Source organism: Anopheles merus, chromosome 3R (assembly GCF_017562075.2).
Source record: "Anopheles merus strain MAF chromosome 3R, AmerM5.1, whole genome shotgun sequence".
Lineage (NCBI taxonomy): Eukaryota > Metazoa > Arthropoda > Insecta > Diptera > Culicidae > Anopheles > Anopheles merus.
Genome location: NC_054084.1, coordinates 2,169,497 through 2,197,153, shown reverse-complemented (window position 1 = coordinate 2,197,153; position 27,657 = coordinate 2,169,497). Strand labels below are relative to the sequence as shown.

Here is a 27,657-nt window from a genome sequence, read left to right as displayed (position 1 = left end):
TACAATAAATCATTCCGTTTTTTTCATTTCCTACAGGTTTCACAATACATATGGCGACTTTTCAGCGAGCCTCAGGGAAATCGATGGTAAACGAGGTGGATCTCGAAATATCGCAAGATAAATTCATGTTCAAATTCAAGTAACAACACACGTGACCTTCTGCGAAGACTGCAACAATATGCAAAGAACATTCCAACAGAAAATAGTCCTTTCTCACGAATCCTGAAAAAGCAAATCAAGCTTTCCCGACACAGTTGCACTAAAAGAAGGCCCACATGATAAAAGCATGAACGAATGATACTCAAACTCACCATGGATACTGAAATAAGAGATCTTTGTGGCAAAGGCGAAGTACTGAAAGCATCCACAAACACCACACAGGTGAACATGGGGTTAAAGGATAATTGAAATAAAGTTGCAAATAAGGATCATGCATCGTAAGAGAAACGAATAAGCAGGAACTGGCAGAAATCAAACGAACACGAGTCCCAAACAAGTATGTGTTTTTCCCAACCAAAACGACCACAATTTCCATGCAATTCTTTCTGTGAGCGAAACGTAAAATATTCACAAGTCAGTGCACATTGCTGAAGGTAGCTTCATTCCACCTAAAAGGGTCTTTCTAACAGGAATAGTTCTTCGGTTCGCTCTTAACGATGTTTGGGTTATTTTGAACCTTTTCTGTAGCCACAGTAACGCTGGCCAATCCGATGCAGCTGGAAGCTAATCCGTTGCCAAAGATACATCTAGAGGAAGGACATTACCTCGTTAGTAACTTGCTCCACATTTTCCTACTAGCGACAAACAACCGACCACCGAAAGGGGTTTTCCATCGCTTTTTGCTTCTTTTCATTCGACCTTCGTGCTTCGAACTTTTCATACTGCGAAGGTTGGCTTCAAAAGGGCAAAATTCATCCTATCACTTCTATCACAAGGACTGTCAGCTTTGCGGTTATCGATATGCTTTGGGGTAGTAGTTAGAGTGATAGGAACCAAAGATAATAATCTTCTGATTCCATAATTTATTGAAGACCATTTGTCGTTATCAATGCAGGTATAGTTTACCTTTTCCCAGCATTAATTGCAAGCCTTTTTTGTTCTCAAATAGCAATGATCTGAACGTGTTCGGTGCAATGGAGAGATATTCTCCACGCATTCTTGTGCTTGGCAGTGCCAATTGAACTTTGATAGGAAATAATGGTTGGAAACGTAAAGCGTTTCAGGTAAAGTGTTGGTCCAGCGAAACGGCCATTCTCCAATTGCATTGAACTGCGCGTTCCTTCAAACACCGTTCCGAAGTAGGACATCACAAAATGACAGACACTAATCGCAGCAAACAGAGCTATCTGCACAAACACAACGGACAACGGAAGATCGATCCGCAATCAGTGCAATCCCCGCCGGGACAGCTCTCGACAGGCTCGAACACTACCGAACATGGCCGTGCAGCCAGCCATACCGGGGGTTCGCTGAAACGTAACAATAGTCATCATCAGCGGTTGAAAAAATCAAACACAAGCACCCTCGAACGAACCTCTAATGGTGGCCCCGTGGAGTACGGAGCGGATCGAACTGGTGGCAGCTTCAGTCATCATCATCAGCAACAACAGACCGGAACGACCGCTACGAGATCCGGCGCCGGTTCCAGTCTAGCCAAGAGCTGGTCGAAAACATCCAGCAGCAGCACCTCGCAGTCCACATCGCATGGTCCGGCGGAGCAAACATCACACCCACTGGACACAGCGGCCAGCAGTGGTCGACCTCCGGGGACAAATTTAACACCCACCGTCAAAACGGAAGCATCGCTCAGTGACGATTTTAAACGCTTCCACACACTACGCAACAGCTACGGCGGCAAATCCAATTTAAATGTAAATAACACCGACCAAACGATAAAATCGCAGGTCCTGCTTCACCAGCAAAAGCTGCGAGAGTACTCGCGACAACTTCCAGCACAGCAACAACAGCCGCACCATGACAACGATAGCTACTCAACCTGCTCCTCGTCTCAGTCGGACTACCAGCATCCCCAGCAACCGCAGCATCATCAGCAGCAGCAGCAGCAGCACCATCGCCACAAGCATCACACACACTATCGTGTGCATCACCATCAACACCATCAGCAGCAGCAACAGCAGCAGCATCCCAATGTCCAGCTGGCTCAGACCATCTACCCCATCTCTGCCACGGTCGCCGCAACTGCCACATTGACACGCGCTGGCGGTGGAGGTTCGATATTGAAAAATGCCAACAGCAGCACCAACCATCAGGACCCGGTCGGCAGCCGGAACAGCCTCAAACGAGGTCCGGGTGGATTAAGCACGCTGTCACTCTGTAGCTGCGACGCGGAAACGGAGGTAAGTGAGTCATTATTACAGGAATTTCCTTCTCATCTGCAGCTTCCTTTCGTTCCTGTTTCGCTCTTTTGCTTTCATCGATTTTCAGACATCGATGGACTAGAATGGGGCATTGGGGTGGAAGAGAATGAAATGACCGATATGGTTTGTTAATCATTGACGTTCGCTTTGATATAAGTTTTTTTTACTCGATAACAAGTTGAAGTTGAAGGTCGACATGAAAAATAACCAGCTGGTAGTGGTATTACAGTGGCTATTATATTTCTCTCTCTTCATAAAGGATGCAGGACGCCATAGAGATCTCGTGATTTATGATTTTATTTTCAATAACTCAGATTATGCTTAAAACTTCCTTTAAACCTGCTCCAACATAGTCCTTAGAACAATGTCAGTTCATTGAGAAGTTCGTAGATTAAAACAAACTTCTATTGAGCCATTCCCTGGAATCACTTGTTTAATCTTTCACGATCTCATAAACGCATCACGCTCCCGAGGCTATAAAACTTAATGTGTCTCTCAACAGGGGAAAAGAAATCCCTGTCGCTGACTCGTTTTCTAATCTCCTTAATCGCAGGAAGACTCCATCCATCTGCGCGAAAGTAATTCCACGGATTCCTCTATTTTTAGTCGATAATCGCTTCCGTTGGGTCAATATCATTTATATAACGGAACGACCAACGTCTTGACACTTCGATACTGACCGCCAACCAGACCGCCCTCCACACGACCAACGATTGTAGAGCCGACGGCAAACGGAAGCCCAGTCATTGCAGCTGACCTGATGACTTCTTTTGCCGTCAGCAGACGTCGTCAGGTCGGTGGAATGGGAGTTTGTAATTAATTTTCTTAATCACGTTATCATCATACTTCCGCACAAGAAGCGCCGTGGAGCATAAGAATAAGAAGCTACCGTGGGCGAAATATTACGTCAATATTACCAAGCGACTCGGAAGCTGTTGATACACGTTGGAGGGAAGAACAAGGACATGGCAAGATGGAATGTTTTTTTTCCTACGATGGAGATAAGTAGGAGAAAAATGAAAATGGAATCGAATAACGCCAGCAAAACGTAACTTCAAGTGTTCGGCCCCATTACCAGAGAAACCTCACAAATCCAAGCTTTGGGAACGATACGAAATAGAATAAGCCAGATTAAACATTTCGGCTTATCGCCTGAGATTCAAATTGAAAATTCATCTTTCACTCTGGTTGAGAGGCGGGGTGTCGTTATTGCTTTCTCAAGGACGTCGATTGGACTGATGCTTTTACAGCACCAAGCCTGTTGGTGTGAAAATTGCCTAAAAAGGACGATGACCTTTAATGGGAATTTCTCTTCGGTCAAGTGGTGCGGGTAGAAGTTGCTTTGGTTAAAAGCTTTGGTTTACATGATGAAAGTGCTTAAAGCTCACACTCATTCTTTGAAACTTTCCCGCCTCGGAAGCTATATTTAGAACCTAACCATTAATTACAAGCAATTACTTCAGTTAGTTCAAGTATATCTGTAAGTTCAAGTATTTCTTTAAGGAATCATCTACACAGTGAAGCTTAACGGATGGGTTCAAGCCATTTTGTTGAATAACCCTTAACTGCCCCAATGAATGCAGCTAATTGCATATTTCATTTGAGGTTAATTCAAGCTCACTTCACAACCTCATGAATGTTTTGTATTGGTTTTGGAAAGCAAATTGGCCTTCTCACACTTGCATTTAACGATTGCAAACCTTTCATCAATGCCCATTTGGTGCTTCAACACACTCTAAAGACCCTTTGCATTACTCAATCGATCGTATCAAATGACTATATTGGTTTCAGGCAAGGCAAATTTCTGCATTCTCTCCAGCATCCTTCTCTGCATCTCACATTCATTTATTTTCAAATCATCTAAAACCTTCCTGCTTATATAATATCGTTCCTTCACCACACTGCATCACTTCCAAATGTACGAAATAAAGCTCACAATTACACAAATTGACCATTAACCGTATGTAATGGTGCTATTCACACATCAAATACATATCTACAGCCTGTTCGGTCTCATGATGTAGGCTTGTGGTCTTGGCACTCTGGACGAAATAGCTGACAGGGCTCTTCCGATCACGGCCAGAGTGGTTCGTCCCAAGCAGGACGTGAGGACGTGTGAAAGTGTCACTAATATGGTCTGCTAATCTATCATTCCCTTACTTTTGCTGGCAGTTTCATCCCAATTAGCCCTCAGCTTGATGTGTTTGCTGGACACGATGCCAAAGTTTGGTTGCCTTTCTACTGAATGAAGGCATTCGACACTGATTCCGGCGTTACTCTACACTTTCACAGCAGCCCCCACATTCAATGCCTAGTAACTTCACATTACTCTGGCCATTTTATCGCTTCGATCGGACTATTTTCAGGCTAGTCTTTTTCTCGTCTCCGATTTCATTCTATCGCTTTCGTCCCTTTCGTCTCTTCAAAAGTCTTGTTGTTATTAGCCATTCCTCTGGCTCCACGGCGTAGCATCCCTTCCACTTTGCTTATGTCGTTCTGTTTCGTTTTTCTCCGAATCAAATATTTACAGATAATACCGAATCCATTAAGGCCATTATATCAGTACAGCCTGGACAGGAGAAATCCTCGCCAACACACCTACACGTGCGAGCAGAACGCACAGATTCTGCTGCGACTGGAAAAGGACCGTCAGAAGAAGTTCGGCTCCATGGGAAAGTTGGTAAGTGTTTATTCGTTTATGGTTTCGTTTCGACTGAGATTTTATTTCCATCCGATTTTGGAGGTTTGGTCGGTGGTAGGATTGTATTGATCTTCGGAGGGTGGAGTTATCACTGTTCTTGATGTCTCTCCCCTTAGACGAGTTCTGTGTTAGCATTAAAAGACTTTGGAAGAGTACTGCCGTGAGCTATTTTGCATCACTTTGAAGACGCTTACATTACACTCACGTACCTGTCACGAACAATTCGCGTCTAAAATGGGCGGTTTGAAGGCATCGTTTGACGTACGAATAGATAAAAGCGTAATGTATGATACTGGCTCCAGGCCGTTTGGTGTACTGCAGCAACCAATTCTACCTCGCATAAGATGCCATATTAGCATGAATCGAACAGGAAAAGACAAGACCATCAAACGCTTCTCTACATCCTCCAACTCATGGTTCCAAGAATTTCAAGACCCTATCTACAGCAGCTCTAAGCAGCGCTCAAGTGACTGGAGACTTGCTTTGAATTCATCAGACCCGAAGCTAAACGGCCCACATTCAACCGTTTCCCGAGCGGCTTCAAATTTCCACAATGACAGAAACAATTAGCTTTCTCCCTGCCAGCAGCATGCAAAACAACAAACGATAGGACCAACAGAACGCTCTTCATCAAAAGCTTCTAGGGCATGAAGAAAAGGCGCTTGAGAAAACTAATTTGCTAATGAAAACTCAACCAGCATCTCACTCAACCCGGGCACTGTCTGCCACGATGATGTATCTTCCTTTTTGGGGTGTCTCCATTTTGGCTGTTTAGCTGAAACGGTTGAAGCCTGCTTTTTCCCGCTCTCTTTCCCATACTGTTTCGAGTTCCATTAGCAGTGACGTTTTGCGGCTAACATAAACGACCTTTCCCACACTGGCAACGGTCTAGTCGCGTGTGATGCGTATCATTTTCGACATTTCTGCCGTTTGCAACCACATCCTCCGACAACATCACGCCAAAAGCCACTGTTTAACTTCTGTTTAAGTTATACTTGAACTCTACAACACCAACACCATCGCCACAGCTTCCAACAAACGTGACTCCGACGACCTACACTTCCGAAATACACCGACCAAAGTTTTCTCAAAGCGTGAAAATTGTGCAAAACTACCATTAATGCATCAATTCCTCCTGTTATCAACTCACTTCACAGCATCTCACCACATCAACCGGCGACTTGAGTGTAGCACCCGCAGCGATGCAACGACACTCGAGCATTACGGGTGCATCCGTACCGACCTCTTCCGTTTCGACTCCCACTCCAACGCCTCCTCCACCGGCTGCTCCCACTGGGCCGGCCGGAAAAGTCAGCGGAAATGCGTGTAAGGTGGCCGCCAACGTGCTCACATTTGACTGCCAGCATGGATCGTACTCTCGGGGTGATAATTATACGGAGGTAAGCTTGCACATCATCTAAATGCCGCGTTTGGGTCTTCGTTTGATGTGTCCATGACGAGTGGGGCTACATTTCGTTTAGCGGAAGCCTCTTTCGTACGAAACCACACATAAAAGGCCCACATAACCGCCGTCAAATGTTCGTTCCTCATTTCCTAAAGGCATTTATATCACTCCGGAAATGAAGAAAAGACTGATAAGAATGCTATCCTTTCACAGATATTGGAATTCTATTCAGAGCACGAGGCTTTTTCGGGAATTTGATGTGCGATGTACGATATTCTTCATTCCACGGATCCATTTTTCTGCGCTTCCGGCAAAGGTGACAGCTGTCATGCCCGGTCGGAAAAAGTAAAAACATCACCACTTACCCCGTGCACTAACTGGTGAGGAGAGCGCAGAGTGTTGATCCTCCAAATCTAGATTCACATGTAAGCAGGAAGTAGAACTGTGTGGACTGACATGGGACGAGTTATTTATCTGGAAAAGCGAACGCAAAACGACGAAACAAAACTTTATCGCTTTGGAAAGCGAAAAAGATCCGAAAAAACGATCCACTTTCCCTTTTTTAAGGTCCCGCGATCAAAACCTCGAACGATTCTCTCGTTCTCCTTCCCTGTCATGAGTGAATGTCGTCGATGGCTACTTCCGGTCATAAATTATTGGACAGCTTATCCGACCGACTTCAGACCATCGTTCGTCCGTTCGATTGCAAAACCCAAGGAATCCCGGTGAGCTCCGTCCCGGCATAGACAAAATTTATTGACCATACCATTTTGCGGCCATGGTTTCGGAGTATTATTTATGGAATGTCCCGTGTTTCTCCCATGAACAGCGTACAGAGGGAAGGAAATTGCAAATTCTTGTTTTGCTCCAAGATCCGAGCGCGTGCTAAGCACAGAAGAGCGATTTGTGGAGGAAAGGTTTATTGGAGTTGGAGTTCCAAGACTAAGAAGGATTCAATTCAGGAACACTTACCTATGACGGTCTGGGAGACAGGGTTGTGAGAGGATTCTCGAAGTTTTCGGCATGATGAGGGAGGGAATTCCGTTTGCAAATTGGCACTCCATTTTCACGCCCCAGCTGGCCGTAGTTGTTGCATTCCGATAGTATCGGTCGAATTGTTTCCATTCTCCGGGTTCCCCGTCCAAAAGGGAGAGCATGGGAATTTTGGGGGATTTCGAGGCATTTTGGGACAGTCTAGATTTATTGATTTTAGGTAAAGGTAGCCATAGTAGGGGAATAGGTTTTATCTGCTTTCCCTTGTTGGCTGATAATAAATTATTTATTTCCGAAATAAACAGTTTTTTGGAAATGTTTGGAGCTAGGCTCATCCATCATGGGTTTTACCAGCAACGCTTAGAAAGTTTTTTAATCAATGTAGATTATGTTTAGTTTTGTGTTGAGGTTTCACTCTTCCACGTATTTAAGCACCGAGCAAACAAAAAAAAAGGTATGGTTGCGAACTAAAAGCCAACTGACGTGTCTGTGGTTCTTCATTTCAATGGTTTGCTCAACTTTCACCCCAAAATGCATCATGCAATCAGGTCAAACATTCCACACATACACACACGAGATAAAGATAAGAAACTGTGAACATGATAGTGCAAAGAGCACACACTACACCGTCTGGAATGCAAAAAAAAAACTGCAGCCCGTTTCGTATGTGCCCTTTTGCATTCCATTTAAATGCTTTTGAATAATATCTCACAGCAATGGGAGCTGCTTTGTCGCCGTTAATGGAATTTTTAATGTCCTTCCACGTTCTGTTTTTAATCAAAAGGTAAAAGATATTTTTTTATTCCTTCCTGAGGATGTGTGTGGTCATAGAACATAGTAAAGGAGATTCTTTCATGCGAGTTTTTAACACTTCTCGTTTGAAATTGTTTAAATCGTCTGAGAAGCGTTTCTGATAAAGCGCAATTGAAACATTTTCAGCAGCGACTTTAAGATTGCTTACGGTAGTCAATTTAATAGAATAATTCCTCCAATGTTTGAATCCAAGCCTAACCAAACTCATCAACTCATGTGCATTAATTTCTCCGAAAAACAAGCTACTCATAGGACGGACTACCTTCACTCTTGGAAATTGCTAAGCTAAAACCACAACGATACTTGTTCAGAACTATAAACAATGATCCAACTGCATTGTGCTGTGCATTCGATTGCCTAGACCTAGACCACGGCTGATTACTTCACATCGCCAACATCCCATTCTGAGTAATGAACGTCCTTCCGGTGTGTGGAGAATGATTTCAGCGAATTTACCACAAAACACCAGCCTTCCTTCCTATCATACACAATTGCTCTTCTCAAACGAATTTCTCGACTTGCCATGTTCATCATCTCACCCCGGCTGGCTGAAGGTTAATATTTGTTTCATGCGATTTTTATTGAATGTCATAAAATGCACTCACACCAAGCTACGAAACATTACCAGCAGGGAAGGGAACATAAAACAACACCCCAGGAAGGAGAATAACAACACAAACAAACAAAATTGTTACAGCTTTGCAATCCCAATTTGTGATCCGTGCACACTTTTGTCCGTTCGAAATAAAACAGAGCTCAAGAAAACGGTTTCAGAACACGGGACTATAAGGTTCTTCAGTTTTATCGATACAAACGACTGGTCTCGTTTCGAACAGCTGTACTAAAATGGGTTTAGCACTGACCGGATGTACTTGAAACGTGACCTTGGGGAACCGGTAGATTGAAATTGAAAAGCACACCAGAAAGACTGAACGAAACAAATGAAGGTGAACAATTTATTCGTTGCTGTAATCAGTATATTCTCAAAAAAAACACGAAAATGTCCAAGTTGAATATGACTTGGTAAGGGAATAGCAGTGATTATCATGTTTTATTCCTATGCAGAAACAGCAAACGGGATGAAAGCAGCGCTTCATTATAATAATTGATCGCTTCGTTTGAGCAGATTGATGAAAGCGTTGTAAATAAACTTCACTGCTGAGCAGCCTTTCTAAGCTTATTAATAACAACGAACGTGAAACTGAAAACACCAAAGGAGGAAAATTAATTCCAACCATAGACGTGATGAAGCAACAAAGCTGGGTATTCTGGTTTTCCTAGTGCCCTAGCCCATTGATGATCTTTTGCTGTCCTTTTATTTGCGATTTTCGCCTCTTTTTTGGGCATATTTTAATTTTCTAGCTTGCCAAATTCTTGACTTTTTGCTTCTTCATTATCCTTTCCACAAGAGATTTACCATTTTTCTTCGTCAGCAATCAGACGCAAATTTTATCTTTAAACAAAGCCAAAAGTGAGCTAAAAAGTTCTACAGTACAAAAAAAACATCTGCAAATAGAAAAGCTTGTTAACCATCCATTTCGCCTAAAAACAACGGAAGCAACACGAAAAGCGAGGAAATTAAAACACAGGAAAAAACACTACGGACGTGAAAAATGACGAACGAGACAAGCGCATGCTTTCGGTCTATGGAAATGGTGGAAATGGTGCTACAGAGAGGCACACAGGACCGGAAAAAAGAACCGCGAAAAAGACAAACCATTACAAGAGCTGGAAAGAGCCGGTGGAACATGGAACATGGTTCGGCCTACCAGGTTCGTACCGTTTCATTTCCTCTTGCACGGAAAGGCATTTATTCTCTTCATTTCCATTACGGCCCAGCGTCATAAATATCCGCTCCATCTGGCGTAGTCAGATCATTTCTCTGCTGCCATTGCAAAGGCACCGAGAGGCAGCGTGATCCATGCTGTTGTTGTGCTTTTCCGGGCTGTTTTGCGGTTTTTCCTTACGACCGGGACGACATTACCATTAGTTGCATCTCCGGTCGTTGGGAATCGTGGTTTCGGTGCAGGGAAGTGCTCGAACTCGGTGGAAGATGCGATACAGATGCGTTAAATGTGCCCCAGTTTGTCATCCTCTGTTTCGAGAAGCTTTGCATCAACAGCTGCAACTACACGCTGGGAAGCTGTCTGGGAAGCTGACTGTTGCAGAAGGGATTAACGAGAAAAATGAGTTCCCTTCACTTCCGAAGTCATTTATTACGTGATTAAGGAATTGTTTTATGCCCTTATTTTAGATGGCAGAAGTACATTGCACTAATAAGATGCATCCTAAATGCATTTCCGTTGTATTTTGTATAATGGAAAACGCGAAATTGTATGGCTATAATAAACTCATTATAAGAGAAGCGGATAGGAGTATACCTGCCTGAAACTCACAGCGGAAAATCAAACGATTCTACATGAACGATGCTCCGTACACTCAAGCTCTATTCCAATCACTCCATCGTTCATGTTCCATCGTACAATCCAATATCAGTTATGCAAAGAATTTGTTGTGTTTGTTCAGCAACATCGTATGAAAGCCTCGTTCAATCTCTCTCTTCTCTCTTGCAGGACGACTCGTACAGTGAAGACATGATACCACCTCCACCTCCGCCACTACTCAACCGACGCCCTTCCTACGGATACGGCTGTGTGGTGCAGCAACCTGTTGCATCCGGACCGGAACCGACACACGCAGACCAGCAGCCAATGTATGACCCGACCGCCCAGCCCGCCATACCACCCGCCAACGCCGACGTGTACGGCCGTGAAGTGGACGGACTGATTGGAACTATGAATCAGCCGGATCTCTTCAACTTTGCCTCCAACACAAACGGCTCGTTGAGTGGGACACTAAAGTCAACATTGAAATCCGCCAAATCGTCGACAAACGGTAAAACAACTTCCGGCTCATTGCCCATGCCCGCCGATGGCAAGTCGAAGCTGAACGACCCACTTCCCGTTATGATGGTGGACCTGATGAACGGTAACGGAACGGTCGCACCACCGCTTCCGAATGGAACTGACCCGACCGGCACGAAGCCATATCCGCCTTACTATTTCGATGATAATTATCTGCATCACCACTACTACTACCGGAACGGGGAGACCGGTGCGGATGTGCCACTGAAGGACGCTGGGCTGGATGCAGCGGGGCAGATGTATCTCTACCATCATCACCATCACCATCCGGACGCGATCCCCGCTGGCTACATTACCAACTACGATGCGCTGAATCTTCCCGCGAAGTACAACACAATCGGAGCGAATGGAGATTTACCACTGGCGGGACACTTTTCCGGGCTGGCGGGAGGCGGTGTCGGTCACCATGCAAGTTCCTGCAACATCAATCAGTACTCGGGCTCGACCAAAAGCAACCTCATCGCATCGCACAACCATCACTTCTCCAACTCGATCAGCAACTTCAACTTTAATCCCTCGCAGTACTTTGGGTCGGCGCTGGACCCTCCGCCCGGGACGACCATCATTCCTGGCGGCGTGATGGGAGGGGTGATGGGTGGTGGTGATGGCTTTCCTTCGTCCTGCAGCCTTAACGGAACGCCCAACAAACAGCAGCCGCATCCGTGGAAACATCGTCAGTGTCCGAGTCGAGGTTCGAGCAGTACCGGTTCCGGATCATCAAGTAAGTATGAGGTTGGTTGGAAGACCTAAGGACGAGAGTTGTCTTTGGAAGTAAAGTTAGTGCTACTCAGAATTCAATCACACTGTTAGCTCAGAACGTTCGTCATATTTTCTGGCTTAAGCTCCCCAAATTCCCAAATTTCAACCAAAATCACAAGTGCCTTACAAACAGAAAATGCCCGAGCACTCAAATGATCCTCGAAAGATTACGTTGTTAAACTATTTCCAACCACGGTATGTAGGTTGCGGTCTCCCGGACGCCATTCTCCCGCCGGAATGATTTGGGGTTTGAGGTTAGACCATCATTAATATCCGGTAAACCTAACGCTCCACCACTAACGAACGTTTCGAAATCAACAACTTTGCGTTTGCATTTCAATAGTTGCTGTGCTCAACTATTTGCGCCAGCTTTGCACCGTGATTCACACCAACACACCAATGTTTTGGTCGTGCGCCAACCGAGCATAACTATAATGGCTTTGCAATCTAAGGCACCAACCCTCAACCACAATAAGGTTCGCCGAAAGCAGGGACGAATGAGGTGTTGGTGGGAGTGTGGAGCAAATTTAAATTTCTAATAAATTATTCATCATGCAGAGAAGACAAACACTGGCCACTCTCTGCGTGGAAATAACACAACATAACCTCGCACACTTCCTGTGACGGTGCGCCACTGGGTGTTGTTCCATGTCGGATGGAATTCCCGAGCGGTGAGGGACGACGATGTTTAACATTTATCTCCGTCAATGAGCTCTACCGAAAAGCAGGAAGTTCAACAAACGCAATCCCGTACCTTTGTGTACAGCTAATGAATGTACTACACTTCCCGAGGTCCAAGGGTCCAGAGATTGGGTAAATCTGTTGCCTGGAATAACCCTGGAATTGTTGAGAATGTTTCAGTAAAGTCCACCAGACCGGGAGCACTCGTCCAACACAATCCTACAAAAACAAACCCAAAGTCTGTTCGGATAAACGGCGCTCGTCCTGAGTTGGCAAAAAGTGTGTAAGATTAAGTTGAAGCGAGGGCTGATGCTGGAATGGTTGCGATCGTGAACGTCAAAAGGACGCAAATTAACATCGTTGCAATTTAGTTTCCAAGCACTCCACACTCTTCAGCACTCTCTGCCTCTTCAAAGTTTTCCCTTGGACATCACCACTTCACTTCAGCCTTGGAGTGAGAACACTTTGTGCAACAAATAAATGCTAATCAGCAGTGGTGTGATGGGCGAGAAGGAAGCTAGCGACTCGCTCCATCTCACTGGCCGGAAATGGGCGATGACAGCACGACATGACCGTCGCACAGCATGGTGCCACCAGGGACGGGGCGATTGCATTTTATCTTGCCTTTAGTGGGCTTCCTTCTTGCGCGTAATGAGTTCCCTGCCAGTCCCCAGATCGTAGCAAGCTGGGAGCAACGATAATTCCTCGAACAAACAAAAACAGCGCATTTTAACAGAGCAAAGTGCCCACACCATGGGAAATGTGCTTCTTTCTTAGACCCAAAGGAAGAAATTCCCCTGCAAACAAACGGGATAAAATGAATTAATTGCATTTCGTTAAGTGACAATGTATTTTTAGTGCAAGTAAACACAGTGCATCGTTTGAAGGCATGAATCGTGATACTGAGAATCCACTCACTGCGTTCCACCAACGTCAATTTGTGCATTAAGCACGAGGGGGATGATATGCTAACGAGGATGTTTTACTATGTCTCACAGCTGCATCTTATAAACCTCCTTATCATGAACTTGTGTGCCTTTAATCGTAGGAAAAAATAACGACAGTCCTGGTTGGAGTCACATTAAATAACCTCCTGGACAGCGTCTTAACACACAGCGTCATCAATCATGATTGCGAGGAATTTCCGATGACCATGTTCCACTTTTTCTTATCCATAAAAGTAATCTTTCCACTCTAGTGTTATTGATAGAATAGAGAAACTAATCAAACACCATTTGCACCATTCGTCCATCCATCCGCTTCCAGAGTGGGATCTTCCTTCGAGACAGTGGCTTGCGGTGACCTCCATACTTCTGATTGCCGGAGCAGCCGGAGTGGCCGTCCCACTCGCGCTCAAGGTTTCGTCCGGTGCGCCCCTCGAGGAGCGGATGCAGGTCGCTACCCAGCTGCTCGACACAGTGCCTTTAATCGATGGTCACAACGATCTACCGTGGAACATACGGAAATTCCTTCACAATCAGCTAAACGATTTTCGGTAAGTATAAACTTTCTCTGCCTCGTGTGTCACCACCACGGCCCGTCACAGAGTGTGTCCAATTAGTAACTTTTTCAATTTAGTTCAACTCTGTGGCGGTTCGGCCATGTTCCTACGTGGTCATATCTTGATTTAATGTCACTCTCGCTCCGTTTCCGGCTTCCACTCCCGACAGATTCGACGATGATCTCAAGACGATACTGCCCTGGTCGAAGAGTGCCTGGAGTCATACGGATTTGCAACGGCTTAAGCGTGGTCGAATTTCTTCTCAGGTAAGTTCACTCTGCTCTCCCCAATGCATCTCTTCTTTCGATCTTGAATACAGTTCGCAGTCGCTTATCGGAAATATACCATTTCCCCCATTTTTTGTGTTTTGTTGCTTCATACTTTTTCTTCTGCGATCCTGATTTTTAATCAACCACGCTATTCGTGCTGTTTCCGTGCAGTCAGCACCGCCGCCACCCTTCGTTCGTTTCTTTCGCCAAAAAACTTTTCATTCAATCAGCCCGAAACCGCAACTTTTTCCGATGACCCTTCAAGCGGTTCACAAGTGGAAAAGGTACTCAAAACGCGATCCCTCTCGAGGAGTTTGAGTTTTTTCTTCTCGCTCTCGCTCGTTCGTGCAAATCGGTTCCTGCTCCTGGCTTGCTTTGCCCCTTTTGTGCCTTTCCCGTCGTCCTCCTCGACTACATTGTTGCATCGAGTGACGGATGAAGTACCGTTTCTTCTGGTAAACGGGAAAGAAAAACAAACAGCTGGTACCGGCGTAAAGCACACGTTAACACGGAACACAGCTTTCCGCCATGGGAGAATTGAATTTTCTCTTCAATTTGCCAACGAGTGGCAGAACGAGTCGTACAAGTTGGTAGAAAGTGCGCTACGCAAAAGCGGAAAAAAACCCATTCCGAACTTGTTATTAGTTGGTTTGCTACCGTATTTGTTCTGGGTAAGTACATCGTCGTGTGTAAGGTTTCTGCGGTAGAGTAGAGTAGCTCTTTCGTTTAATTTTATCGACTTTCTATGACCCACTGGGTACAAATAGACACTGTTCCTTACCTGTGCAAACGATCGCAAGAAATAGAACCCACGCAGCAGTACCGGTACATTCTTTACCGAAAGACTTACACTTATCGCCGGGGACCCACACTTTATCGCTTTGACATAAAAGCTACGGCTTTTTTTATCATCGAAATGAAATTCTTTCAAACTTCATTAGGGCTATTGTAATCGTACGGCACAATATATCTCTCGCACAAAAGCGCTCGCAAGACCGTGGCCGGGCAGTAAACGCTGTATAATAATACTCGCCACAGTAGCGTGCCATCATGTGGGTTATTTAGCAAATTATAGCTCATAAAAGCAAGCGTTCGCCGGGTGCTTCTGACTGATCGGAACAACCTGCACAGAAAACCGTGTGCTATCGCGTCTCTAATCAAACGGTTTTAATGTCGCAGTCGAACAACGAATTTATGTCCTCCGTAAGACCTCCTCCCGTGTCAGTCAAAATCACCTATTTGCGCGTTTCATAGCCTTCGAAGCAATCAGTTTTCGTTCTACTGGACGCTGAACAAAGAACGATTCGCCTCCTCCCCGCGAAGAACGTTCTATTTACCATCATCGGTTTAACTTTTGACCGCTTTGGCTTTTGTTACTTGCCCGATCCGAAATCATCACACTCACATCAAATCTGGTTTGGTTCAGCGCAAACTTTATCTTTATCCCGAGGTACGCAGGCGGAATACGGTGACCCGAACCTGCGTTAAGGTGCTTCCGGTTACGACTTTTCCCGAAACATTTTCATGACAATCATACGCCAGCAAAGAGCGACGTTTTGGGGTTATTAATATATTTTAAGAACCATAAAATTTTATCCCGCTAACATCGGGATAACGCAATCGGTTGGCTTGGGGCTTTTACTTGCAAACCATTTCAATCACGATGCTGCGGAAGGTGACGCGCCCCGATCAACGGTCGGAATAGGTTATAGCTGATGCGATCATTTATAATTGAAATAAGGACATAAAACTCCGTTTTCGGCTAATTTACTGATCCCTTTCTTGTTAACGCTTGATTAAAAGATACTATCAAATGCTATTTTTATGATTCCGAACAATTTTCATATTAAATACGAATGTAATGCATTGAATTTGAAGACGGCAACAGTTTCAGCAGCTATAAATTTCAATGACAATGCGTTAAGCTCCTCCCAAACCAATCAATTTGTTTCTTCTGACACCGATTAGATGTTATCTTTTTAAATCAAACCTTCCTGTCGTTCATTGCTTGAGCCACACCACTCCTCTTGTGTCTCGTCGGGGTCTGTGTTTCTCTCCATCCAGAGAATCTGGTGTATAGCTTGGGATTGGGAATGGATACGACCTTCAGATGTTTCCTTTTTACAACATTCAATATCGACAACATTTGCCCACATTACTCTTTCCACATTTGCCTTGGTATTGTTTCCTTAGAGTACACCATTTATCTTACCCCTCCATACACACACCACAAATCTGACGAGCGTTGGAAGAAAAAGTGAACACCATTAACGTACATACGCACGAACGTTGTTTTTGCGTCAAACAGTATGATTGTTGTGTGAACACAATCTCACCAAACATTTTTTTTTGGTTTCGTTCTTCACAGCGTCGAACCTTTGATTGAAAAATAATGTAAATTAATCTCGATCTCGCTCGCTTTTTACGCTGGCGAGGCTTATCGATCGCGCGTAGTAGCTACCATTCCACCTTCCAGCAACACAGAAAAGTTGGCTTGAATAGCTTGAAAGAATGTATTGTAGGCGTTGGAAGAAACAAAAACAAAAAAGATAGGGACAATCGGCGAGCTTTGAAAAGAAATGCGCTCAAAATACGCTCCATCGACCATGCTTGGGGTTGGGTGCCGGGTTTAAAGGTAGTTAAAATTACCTTACCCACCGAACAGCACAACACAAACCGGCTAACCGAGCCCGTCCGATGAACCGGAAGTTCCCGGAGCGCACCACGGTTGATGGGAAGCAATTTTATCAAGCTTGTCCTTACTCTCCACGCTTTCGCGACGGTGGCGTAACCACCTTACCCGGGGTCGGCGGTTTTTTTTCCCGGTAAACAAGGCGCATGATGACTTTTTAAATCTACTCGCTTCTTACCACAGAGAGAGAGAGAGAGAGAGAGAGACAGCTAGAGGACGCTGAAACGTGGGAGCTGGAGGATATATTAATTTTCACTACACCCAGAAATGGCGCCAACGCTACTACGTGCACAAAGACGACTGTGCGCAAACCGGGATCGCATTCAATTAATTGGATACACAGGAATACCACCTTCGCCATAAGGGAATGAGATGGCAGATAGCTGTGTTCGATCGTCCTGCCTTAATGTGGGGTCCCTATTAATGTGAGGCACGGAGGTGCTCCAACACAAGGTTACTTGCTTTTGTATCGCTTTAATGTGCGCCCAGTTGTTCACGAAGTCACGAATTTACGTGCAGACGGTTGCAGATTTGGGATTTTTAGATACATCGTCATCGTCTTCCAGCACTTAGAGCTGGGTCAAGTAAATTAACGAGATTCGTCGGAATGGTTGCGGGTTTTGCTTTGCATTAAAGAAATAATAGCCAAGCACACGCTACACTTACCCAACACAAATAAGGAATTTCAATTGAGAGTTGGATAATAGACAGGATTTGATAAGAGTAGATGTTTCGCGAGCGGGCTGGATCATTGTAATCCATTTACACTCCTCATTTGCTCGATTGAAAGCATAAGACTGATTTCAAAAGCGAACGAAACCACAGTCTTGATCCTGCGCGATTGAAGGACGTCTCGCGGATCCTTTGTTCCCACTAATTGTAATCGATCTAGATTATATTTACCTAAATACACACTGTGCTAACGCATGTACCTATGAGTAGTAATCCGCGTTAATGTAACCTTACAGTCAAAGAAGGGATTATAAGGTGCACTCTCAATAATTACATACGCAGAAGATTTGTAATGCATTTCTTTATTTAACTTCACGTTTCGTTTCAGTTTTGGGCAGCGTACGTGCCCTGCGAAGCACAACACAAGGATGCAGTTCAAATCACGCTAGAACAGATTGATGTAATTAAAAGACTGACAGAACGCTACTCTCCTCATCTCACATCCTGTGCATCCACGTTCGGTAAGTAATGGGCTGAAAGGTGCCGTGCCTTAATCATCCATACAAACCCATTAGCGAGATGGGACGCCAATTTCCAAGATTCCAAGATTTACATCGTCCCGTTACCGAAGTTGACATTAATTAGCTGCTGGTACTACCTCTTTCGTTTCTATCTCTTCCGTTTCGTTCCGATTCGACCATTCAATATAGATATCATACAGGCGCACAAAAACCGTCAAATGTGTTCATTAATCGGTGTGGAGGGTGGCCACTCGCTCGGCGGTTCGCTCGGTGTGCTGCGCATCTACTACGCCCTCGGCGTACGGTACATGACGCTCACCTCCACCTGCCACACCCCGTGGGCCGACTCGAGCAATGCGGATGCACCGAAGTATGACATCCGACACGGTGGACTAACGGCTTACGGCAAGGTAATTGTCTATTTTTGCATTATTACCACCTTTTCCCTAAAATCGATCCCTTCCCATTCCCGTCATCATCGCACAGAGTGTCAGGGAGCTGGCCCAGAGCAAAGCAGGTCCTTACAAATAGAATTTCATTTTCACGCCAACTCTTTGAACCGCTGCAAAATATAATGCTCCCCGATGAATCGGACCTACGCGCGAGCGAGCTTCTTTCTAATCTGCTGCACACCTTCAATCGTTATGCCATAATTACAGTCCAAGCGCTCCACGGGGACCATAAAAGATAATTAAGAGATTACTCACGGTTGGCCGGAATGGATGGACGGCCACGTCCTTCTGGCGACTGCTGCATGTGATGTGCTCGCTCGTGTGGCCATCGAAGAGTTAAACACCCGCATTTTCCGAAATTGCGAAAGGATGGCCAGTCACATCGAACGCAGTATCAGCAGCAGAGAGTCATTGTGGTTCCATCGGTTGGGCCAAACCTTGGAATTGGAAGCTAAATTCACTTATGCACTTTCTACCGGCACTGATAGTGGAGTGTCCTTGTCGCTTGTGGCAACCCTTGGCTTGGTTGGTTTAATCACTTACGTTCTCTACCTGTCCGTGCTTATGGGAGATTGGTATTTGTTCAAAAGGATTCTTTGCCCTATAATGAGGCCAGCCATAGCGTTAGGAAGGTGGATTAAATTTCCATTTCCATCAGCACCAATCAATAGCATCGTTAAAAGAACCAATTTTTCTAGCAAAATCTCAGTAATTTTGAAAACAATACGATGCAAGTTATCTTCAGCAAAAAGCAGCAGATGAGACAATTTCATCGTTACATTGTTATTGTAAGCATACGTCATCAAGAACTGAATAAACAAGATCAAATTACCACCATTTGGCTCGACGGGCAAATCAACGCCGATCGGGCAATTAATTATCTTTCGTCATTCCCCGACCCCGGAAGTCGGAGCGAAGGCAAAACCTTGGCGACAGGGTCGTTGATTGGCTCGAAAACGAAGGAGTCCAATTAATTCCAGCTTTCCTATGGCACTGCTGCTGACGGGGTTGGTGCTGCTTCTAATTGGCACCGAAATCGATTAAATTGTAATAACCTCCCGAAAGGTAATCGAATCTGCATCTCATAAAGTGGCAGCACATTTTATTCTCTGCTTCATTCCTAACTGCAAGCCACTAAAAGAATGGGGAATATGAATAATTGCCATAAAATGTACTCAACTTACGCAAACTAGCTGTAGAACTAGGCCATTAACAAAATCAACCTAACTGGGGCATCAATTCAGACTCGGCGCTGCATGATAGACAAACTTTCTTAATGCAATTTAACTTCATCAGACACACCATTGACACGGGCATAGGACGACGATGCACCATCACGCTAACACGGACCGTATTGCTACAATTGACAGCGAGCGGGCATCATTATACTAAACACTCGCTTCCGGGCAGAAGTGCACAAAGCGATCCGCTAATCATAACGAAACACACAAACACAATCAAACGCATTTCCCCCACCCCAATTCACACTAATTCGCTTTGGGGCTGCGACTGGAAAATGATGAAAATTTATTCATTGCACTGCTCCTTCACCACTCCATGAGCTTTCCGTGCTGTGCTCGGGTTGGTTTGGCCGCGTTTTCGGTTGCTGAAGAGCCAGCTCGTTCCATTGCAAACTGCGGGAGTGTGTCTATGTCTCTGGGGACCACTTCAGGCACTGGGACAATAACGACCTCAAGCATCTAACGGCTAGCGAACAATGATTGTCGTTGTTTTTAGCGATAGAATTGAGTTGTTAACTTGTATTACAATTATACAATTATACAAATAGGTGCAAAGAGTCTCCGTTATATATTTATTGCAAATTTCAATAACGATATATCGTAATGGAACCATTTGTCATAGTTTTTATTCAAAAATCTGCACCGTCTAATGGCAAAGGATCACTGCACGTGTATACCATCGGAAAGGAATAATGAAAATTGTAATGCTTTCAATTTTCTCTTCAATCCTCATGGGCTCATGTTTTTTTTGCACGCGCAACCAACCTTACGAGAGCGATAGCGACTGCCAAAGCACTATCACCGTGAAACAATTGTTGAACATCCGGTTGGAAAAACCAAACTGGTCTTCGACACGCCGTGTGCGGGGTAGGAATGCTACAAAAAGACCCGTCCAAAATAACTGCTATATCGGTTTCTGCAACACAAGCACACACGGCCACCACCACCGGCCGTTACAATAAAACGAACCAGCTGTTCCTATTACAGTGGAATCGCTTCTTTGTTCTTCAGCCCACTGAACCTCACTTGCCCAGTGCCAGCGTAGTGCCAACCAGCGCTCAACTCATGCAGGACAATCAGTGTATTGACAGCCAGCCGGCCAGTTAGTTAGTTCCCTTATCGGAGCTACCCCGAGTGTGTACACCATCATACCATCGACAGCTGGTGCTTGTAATATTAGATTCAAAACTTTGAAGCAAGATTCGTTTTTGACCGGGATGGGTTGGATTCAACAGCTCTACCTACAATAACGGATGCAGGTCACAGCTTTTGATCCCCGGTTTTGTGTACAATTTGAAAAGTATCTATTTTTTCACAGTGTAAGTTCAGGGATTTATTTGAATTCACACGGTTCTGTTGATGCACGACACACTTCATGAACAACTTTCAGTGAATATCGTATAGCCAGCGCATCTCCTGGCCAGTGTACGACGTTCAATGAGTCCGCGTACAGAGTCCAAAAGTTTAGGGAAGAGAGATGTTCAAAATTTTTCCAATTAAGATTTTGTCACAATGCTGTTAGTTCGTTGCATGTCAGTGTGTTTCGTATAATGCTGTATCTTCTTTTTTGTGCTCTAGAGCAGGAAATAAAAATGAGTTATGCTCCACACGATTCGTAACTCTTTTTTTGGCGGAAACCTACACACATGTGTGTCCGTTGTAGGACACCGAATTGGATACCGAATTTGGCCCGGCATATGGCACTGGAACAAGTTGTTAGAAGTTCCCTGTCGCAATGATAACGTCATATCAAACACAGGACGAACACGTAGTTCGTCATCATCGTTGATCCGTTGGAGGAAGCGTGAGCGCGCGCGTGTTTGCATTGGCTGTCACCCATGTATTGCAGGACAGTGAGGCTTATTTTTTTGTGTACCGGAAATCCGCTCTTTTTCATATTTCAATTTCAAACTAGTTTAGTTTGTCTCGGTGGGTTCATCGTAGGCAGAGGGCAGCTGGTTCGCGCGCGCTGTCCATTTCGGGATAAATTCCCATTTGTATTCCAATTTATGGCTGATAACTTTTTCACTCTACTCCTGTATATCTCTTTCTCTCGTTTCATGATGTTCCAATTTCTGTATTTTTTTTTCTATGTTTCACCATCATCTTAACGACCTGTTTTGCACAATCCAATCTACCACACCGCATCGAAACATGGATCATCCCTTCCGCCGGCGTAACTATGGACAGACGATCGTTCGCGAAATGAACCGCCTCGGCATGATAGTGGACCTATCGAAGTCGTCCGTCGGTACGATGAAGGATGTACTGGCGACCTCGCAGGCACCGGTCATCTTTTCCCACTCGTCCGCTCACGCACTGTGCAACTCGAGCCGGAACGTGCAGGACGAGGTGCTCGAGCTGGTGACGAAAAATCGCGGCCTGGTGATGGTAAACTTTTACAACAAGTTCCTGCGGTGCAGCGATAACGCCTCGGTGCAGGATGCAGTGGGTAAGTGGAAATTGTTCATTTCGTTCCTTTCTTTTTTCGTTTCTCTTTTTCCCCTGTTTGCATGCACATTCGCTCTATCGGCAGCGGTTTGGTATGCCAACCCATGCCGAGCCATCATCGTTCACTGTCACGGCTGATGGCGTTTGGTTGTGGTAGATTGATGCAACCGTCCAACACCGTTGCGGCGCGTGTTGCACATGATTTGTATGAGAGTGCTTCCCGACTTCGGTGACCCAGTGCCCTTCCTAGCGCACCTTTTCACACATCCCGCAAGTGGGTGCGATATCATCAATCGACAGGCTCGAATACTTCCGGGCGGGGCTGGAACAAACCGGGTAGAGCGGCGCCGCATAAGCGAACCACATGAAAGGGAAGCGGTCTTTTCATTACTCGCGCTTTTCAAAACACGTTCGCAAGCTGTAACGCCCGGATGCGCTTCAAACCGGAAGCAAATAGAAACGAGTCCTTTATGGAAATCGAAACACGGAATGATACAGATCAACGGCGTGTGTAGGATCGGATTTGCAGCGAATCCGGGTGTAAACGGTTAAGCCGGATTGTGGGTCTAGTGCCCATACAAAGGATCTGTTTGGCCGTGCAATTAATCTAGATTCATCCTACGTTACAATCAGTACAATGGGTACTGGCCCTAGTGGGAAATGGTTTCCAATTCACTTGGAATCATAATAGAAGCGAAATGCAATCTGTTATGCGCATTACAGGATAATACGGATTTGAATTGTCCACATGTGATATCTTAGGCCAGGGTTAACTGTACAACAAAAGAATGTTTTTACCAATCAAGATAATGAGCTAATGAAGTTAATTATTTAAAAAGCTTAAGCTACCACCTCCAATACCACGAACTAATGCTTTCCGATTTGACCTATCATAACACACATACTGTCCAGTTCAGTGTAAAAAGCGCTTACATATAATGGTACCAAAAGTGTCCGTCCGCTGCATTTACTTCTTCATCTGCACCACCCACGGATGGTTCATGACGTCTCGCAGCGTGATCCGGGAGCTGCTCGGAATGCGCAGCAGCTGCAAAAACGATAAGACATTTCAATAAACCATTCACACGCCACCCAATGCTTCCCCCCAGCCGCTCGTAAATCATACCTTTGAGATGAGATTAATCGCACCCGCGGTCATGTGCCGCGGATATACGATGTCCAGCCGCCGGATCTTGTCGTACGTGGTTTGGGTCGTCTGTGACTCGAACGGCGGATTGCCGACCAGAAACTCGTAGCACAGAATGCCCAAGCACCACTGGTCGACCGAATCGTCGTACATCTTCCCGTCCACCATCTCCGGTGGCAGATAATCCAGCGTGCCGCACATCGTTTTGCGCTTGTTCGAGTTGGTGTGAGCGGACCAGCCGAAATCGGCCAGCTTGATGTTGTCCTCGTCCGTGAGCAGAATGTTTTCCGGCTTGAGGTCACGGTGAATGACGTTGTTCGCGTGGCAGTAGTTGAGCGCATCGGCCACCTGCGATATGTACCGGGCGGACCGCCGCTCATCGAACCGGCCCTTCGGTGCCGCCTTCAGATGCTTGTACAGCTCACCCTGTGCAGCCAGCTCGAGGGCCAGATAGATGCGTCGATCGTCGTGGAACCAGGTGTACAGCCGCAGAATGTGCGGATGTTTGAGGCGCGACTGGATTTCGATCTCGCGCAGCAGCTGCTTCTCGACGTGCCATTTGGTCAGCTGCGATTTGAACATCACCTTCATCGCGACCATGAAGCCGGTTTCCCGTTCGCGGGCGAGATAGACGCGCCCGAACTTGCCCCGACCCAGCGCACGCCCCACCTCGAAATCGTCCGTGGACCACTCGTACGGATTCTCGTAAGCTGGATGCTGCATCATTTTGATCGTTTGCAGCACTACCTCCGAATGGGCATTTACATCACCGTCCGTGGCGAACACATCATCATCCATGGTTGGTGTTGTTTCGTTTACACAATTAACCACTAACAATAACTACAATTGTGGGTTATTCGTCCGGAATACTGTTGTTGTCGCCTTGCCGCTTGCTGTTTGGTTCAGTTATGGCGGTTGATCGCGCAGTTTCGTTTTGAACAGCCCGTTTGACAGCTGCTGTCAAAAGTGTGATCTGTCAGCTGTTCGTTTTACAGCGGCACAGTGTTTGGTGGAACATTTTGAATTTATCGTTAGAATAGAAGAAGAAAACGAGTAATAAAATAAATTTTAAAATATTAACAGATAAACCTTAATTATATGAGTTTATCTTCGTTAAGTCAATTCAATCAGCCACAATCATGCTTCCGGATAACAAAATGCAAATAAGTAAAACTGAATTTCTCTCAGATCGTATCTTTTATTCCTTATCTAATAGCTTTCTTTCCTTAGGACAGAAAGAAACAGCCTTAACGAAAACAGTTTAACACAAAACGACCTTATCGCACACATTTTCATGCTTTGTTTTCATCACCAAACCTTAAAAAACTACACTGACCGAATAACGTGAATCGATACCAGCAAAAAAACGGGCATATATTCAAACACAACGGCATCATGGAGCAAAAAGGGCCTCGACTTGACACACTCGACTTCACCGCTCGAAGACTGTTTAGCATATAAAACCGATTTAAAGTTTTGAGCGGTGTGCTTCTTTGCATAGTGTGTGCGTCGCCGTATGCCACCAGATAAGTGACACTTTCGCTCGCCTAAAAACCATATCCGGTATCGGCAAAGGATGGCGGTGTAGCGGTGAGCGTATTTACTGAGAAGAACTTCAGAAATAGCGCAACCCATATCAGTCGGATAATTCTGAGCGTCTGACACGTGGACGTCTGAAACGTTGAAGGAAGTGCCATTTTTTTGTACATTAAACCACCGTCGCAACATCCGGTCACATCAGCTGTGTCACTTTTGAAGGGTGCGAAACTGTTCCAAAATTTCAGAAGCTCAAAAGCGTAACATGACGACACCCAGTGAGTTGGCACGCACATTGCGACAAACATTAGAATCGCGTGATTGCACTCGAGCGATTATCGTTGCTGGCATAATTCCTTACCATATTTACTCGGCAACTCGCTCATGCCAGCATTAATACAGCTTAAAGCATATCAGAACGTATTTGATTCTAAGCAGACGTGTTTTGTTCGGTATTAAAGCTTACTGTACACGTGTAGTAAACAATTTCCCAGAATATATCAATTCAATCGTAAAACACACGCTCCATGCAGCTGAAGTACTTTGCGTGAACAGGCTTTCGTGGAATAGAAAAATTGTTCCACATTGGTAGGTTCTTGGTTCTTGCAATGCCCTCAGCCGCACTACCAATGGTAGCCTACGAGCGTTTCAAAAAGTATCCCAATAAAAAGCTCCTTCCAAAGCTGACGGTCCTTACATTGTGGTGTGTGGAATGGCAAAAATGCGTATAAAATGGCACAAAAAGCTCGCACGAATAAAACGTAGAATAAAGCCAGCAGCCTTCCGAGAACAGGAATTCGAATTGGATGCAAATCTTGAAGTTGTAATGTTTTTCCCCTCCAAGCCATGCCAGATGGATGTAGGTCTGCTATAAAACATTTAACCTCCGCTTCGGCCTCTCTCTGACGATCATTTATTTTAACTCGTTTAAAGCTTCGTCTAATAATGCTCGCTTTATCCGTTTTAATATCATAAAAATTAAGCACCTGCACCTGTAGACGATTAACTGCCCTTACACCGTTACATGCTGCACGCTCTCTCGTTCAAAGTTTTCCAGCAGCAAATTACCAGGCCACTCCATGCCGGGTCGTGTGACAAGCTTTCCGCCGGTTTTGCTCATGCTTTGTGCAGTGGACATGCAAGAATTTGTAGATTGCTTCCCATTTACCAAATGAAGAGCCTCCTTTTTGGAGGGTCTCCTCCGGTCGTGACTTCATGTGATGGTGCGAGATTCGAAAGGGCATTCTTTTGCATCACCCAGCTGGAAGAGAGCGGTTGGGTCGACAATTCATCCAGTAATTATAGCGCTGTGAGGGGTTCTCATTGAAGCTGCCTCTTTGGAGGATTCAAGCATGTTTCTACCCGTAAGGGGAACCCCATCTTCCTTCAAAGCAAAAAGAGGGGAGTCATTGAGCCACATGCTGGATGTTTTTTTTCCACCATCTTGCTTCCGTTTTTAAACGATACTAGACAAAAACACACACACAAACATAAAAGGAACACATTGAGAGCATTGAAATACCCTGGGACATGAAACATACCACTCAGAGACGGTGATGGATTTTTTTGTTATTTCCATTCAGTTGTTGATGTGTTGGGGAAACGACAAAAAGCTTTCCAAATCAAAGCAAAAAAGCGCTCCCACCCAGCCGCCGAACGATGCCAGGAATGCAAATGAAATGTTCTAAAATGATGTGTCGTTTAATTAAAATTTTATGACCTTTCTTCTCGTGGTCTGACTGGCATTGGTGGAATATGTGTTTGGGGGAGGAATGTTAACAAAACGACACATTTATATCTTCCCTGTGTGCCTTCGTTTGGGTTTTAAAAATTTTCTGACAAATTGTTCCCACCACCACCACCACCACCACCACCACCACCACTAGAATCGTTAAAAAAGCAGTACAATTTTATGAATTCCTCCCTCCAAGATGTTGTACAGCAGCGAGCAGGAATTGGAAACATTCAAAAAGCAGGCAAACGTTTGCATTCCTCCTTCTCCCAGAGGCAGCTGCTAGCAGTCCCAGGGAAAATCTTACCACCAAATGAGAAAATACATTCGCCCGAAGGCAAAATCCATCGCACACACCTCCCCAAAGGACGTACGGAAGGGAAAAACAGTGGAAGCAAAGTGTGATAATTTGTTTTGATAACTGAATTAAAAGTTAAATTTAGATTTATTCGTCCCGATATCAAATTATTGGGATGCGTTCTGGCACCGATTCCACGAGCGCGCCCAAATTCCACTCCGGCCGGGTGGCACGAGCCCGAGCATTCCGACTTCCGTCGCCGGAAGCAGAATATTTAGCAAAGTGATTTTTATCGCTGGCTGGCTGGCTGGCTGGCTGTGTTTTATATTTTCTTTCGCTCGGCTATCGCCATCACTTCGGCAGCAGCGCTCCAAAGACAAATGCTTAAATCCGGCTGCCAACGGAGAGTCGGAGGGAGATGCGCATTATTTCCGTTAATTGGGTGAGGAATTAAATTTCTTACGAATTGTGGAATTGGCAGTTTTTGCCTT

At 45.1% G+C, this 27,657-nt stretch overlaps 2 protein-coding genes across 3 annotated transcripts in view; one reads left to right on the top strand and one right to left on the bottom strand.

The window, feature by feature from the left end:
- The first annotated feature begins 1,313 nt into the window (after positions 1–1,313).
- LOC121597855 overlaps positions 1,314–27,657 on the top strand; it is a 42,715-nt gene continuing 16,371 nt past the window's right edge. The window contains exons 1-9 of one of the 2 annotated variants that reach the window (XM_041924061.1): positions 1,314–2,357; positions 4,909–5,058; positions 6,237–6,479; positions 10,864–11,935; positions 13,921–14,149; positions 14,325–14,421; positions 18,177–18,309; positions 18,499–18,719; positions 22,193–22,454. In XM_041924061.1, coding sequence (XP_041779995.1) covers positions 1,314–2,357; positions 4,909–5,058; positions 6,237–6,479; positions 10,864–11,935; positions 13,921–14,149; positions 14,325–14,421; positions 18,177–18,309; positions 18,499–18,719; positions 22,193–22,454 — 3,451 coding nt within the window. Of the gene's footprint in view, positions 2,358–4,908; positions 5,059–6,236; positions 6,480–10,863; positions 11,936–13,920; positions 14,150–14,324; positions 14,422–18,176; positions 18,310–18,498; positions 18,720–18,968; positions 19,510–22,192; positions 22,455–27,657 lie in introns of those variants that run through there. The other variant, XM_041924062.1, reaches the window with a different exon arrangement.
- Positions 23,240–24,525, bottom strand: LOC121597857 (aurora kinase B). The gene is made up of 2 exons (XM_041924064.1): positions 23,580–24,525; positions 23,240–23,501 (listed from the first exon to the last, which is right to left on the bottom strand). The coding sequence occupies exons 1-2, from the start codon at positions 24,396–24,398 to the stop codon at positions 23,421–23,423; spliced, it is 900 nt and encodes a 299-aa protein (XP_041779998.1). The 5' UTR covers positions 24,399–24,525; the 3' UTR covers positions 23,240–23,420.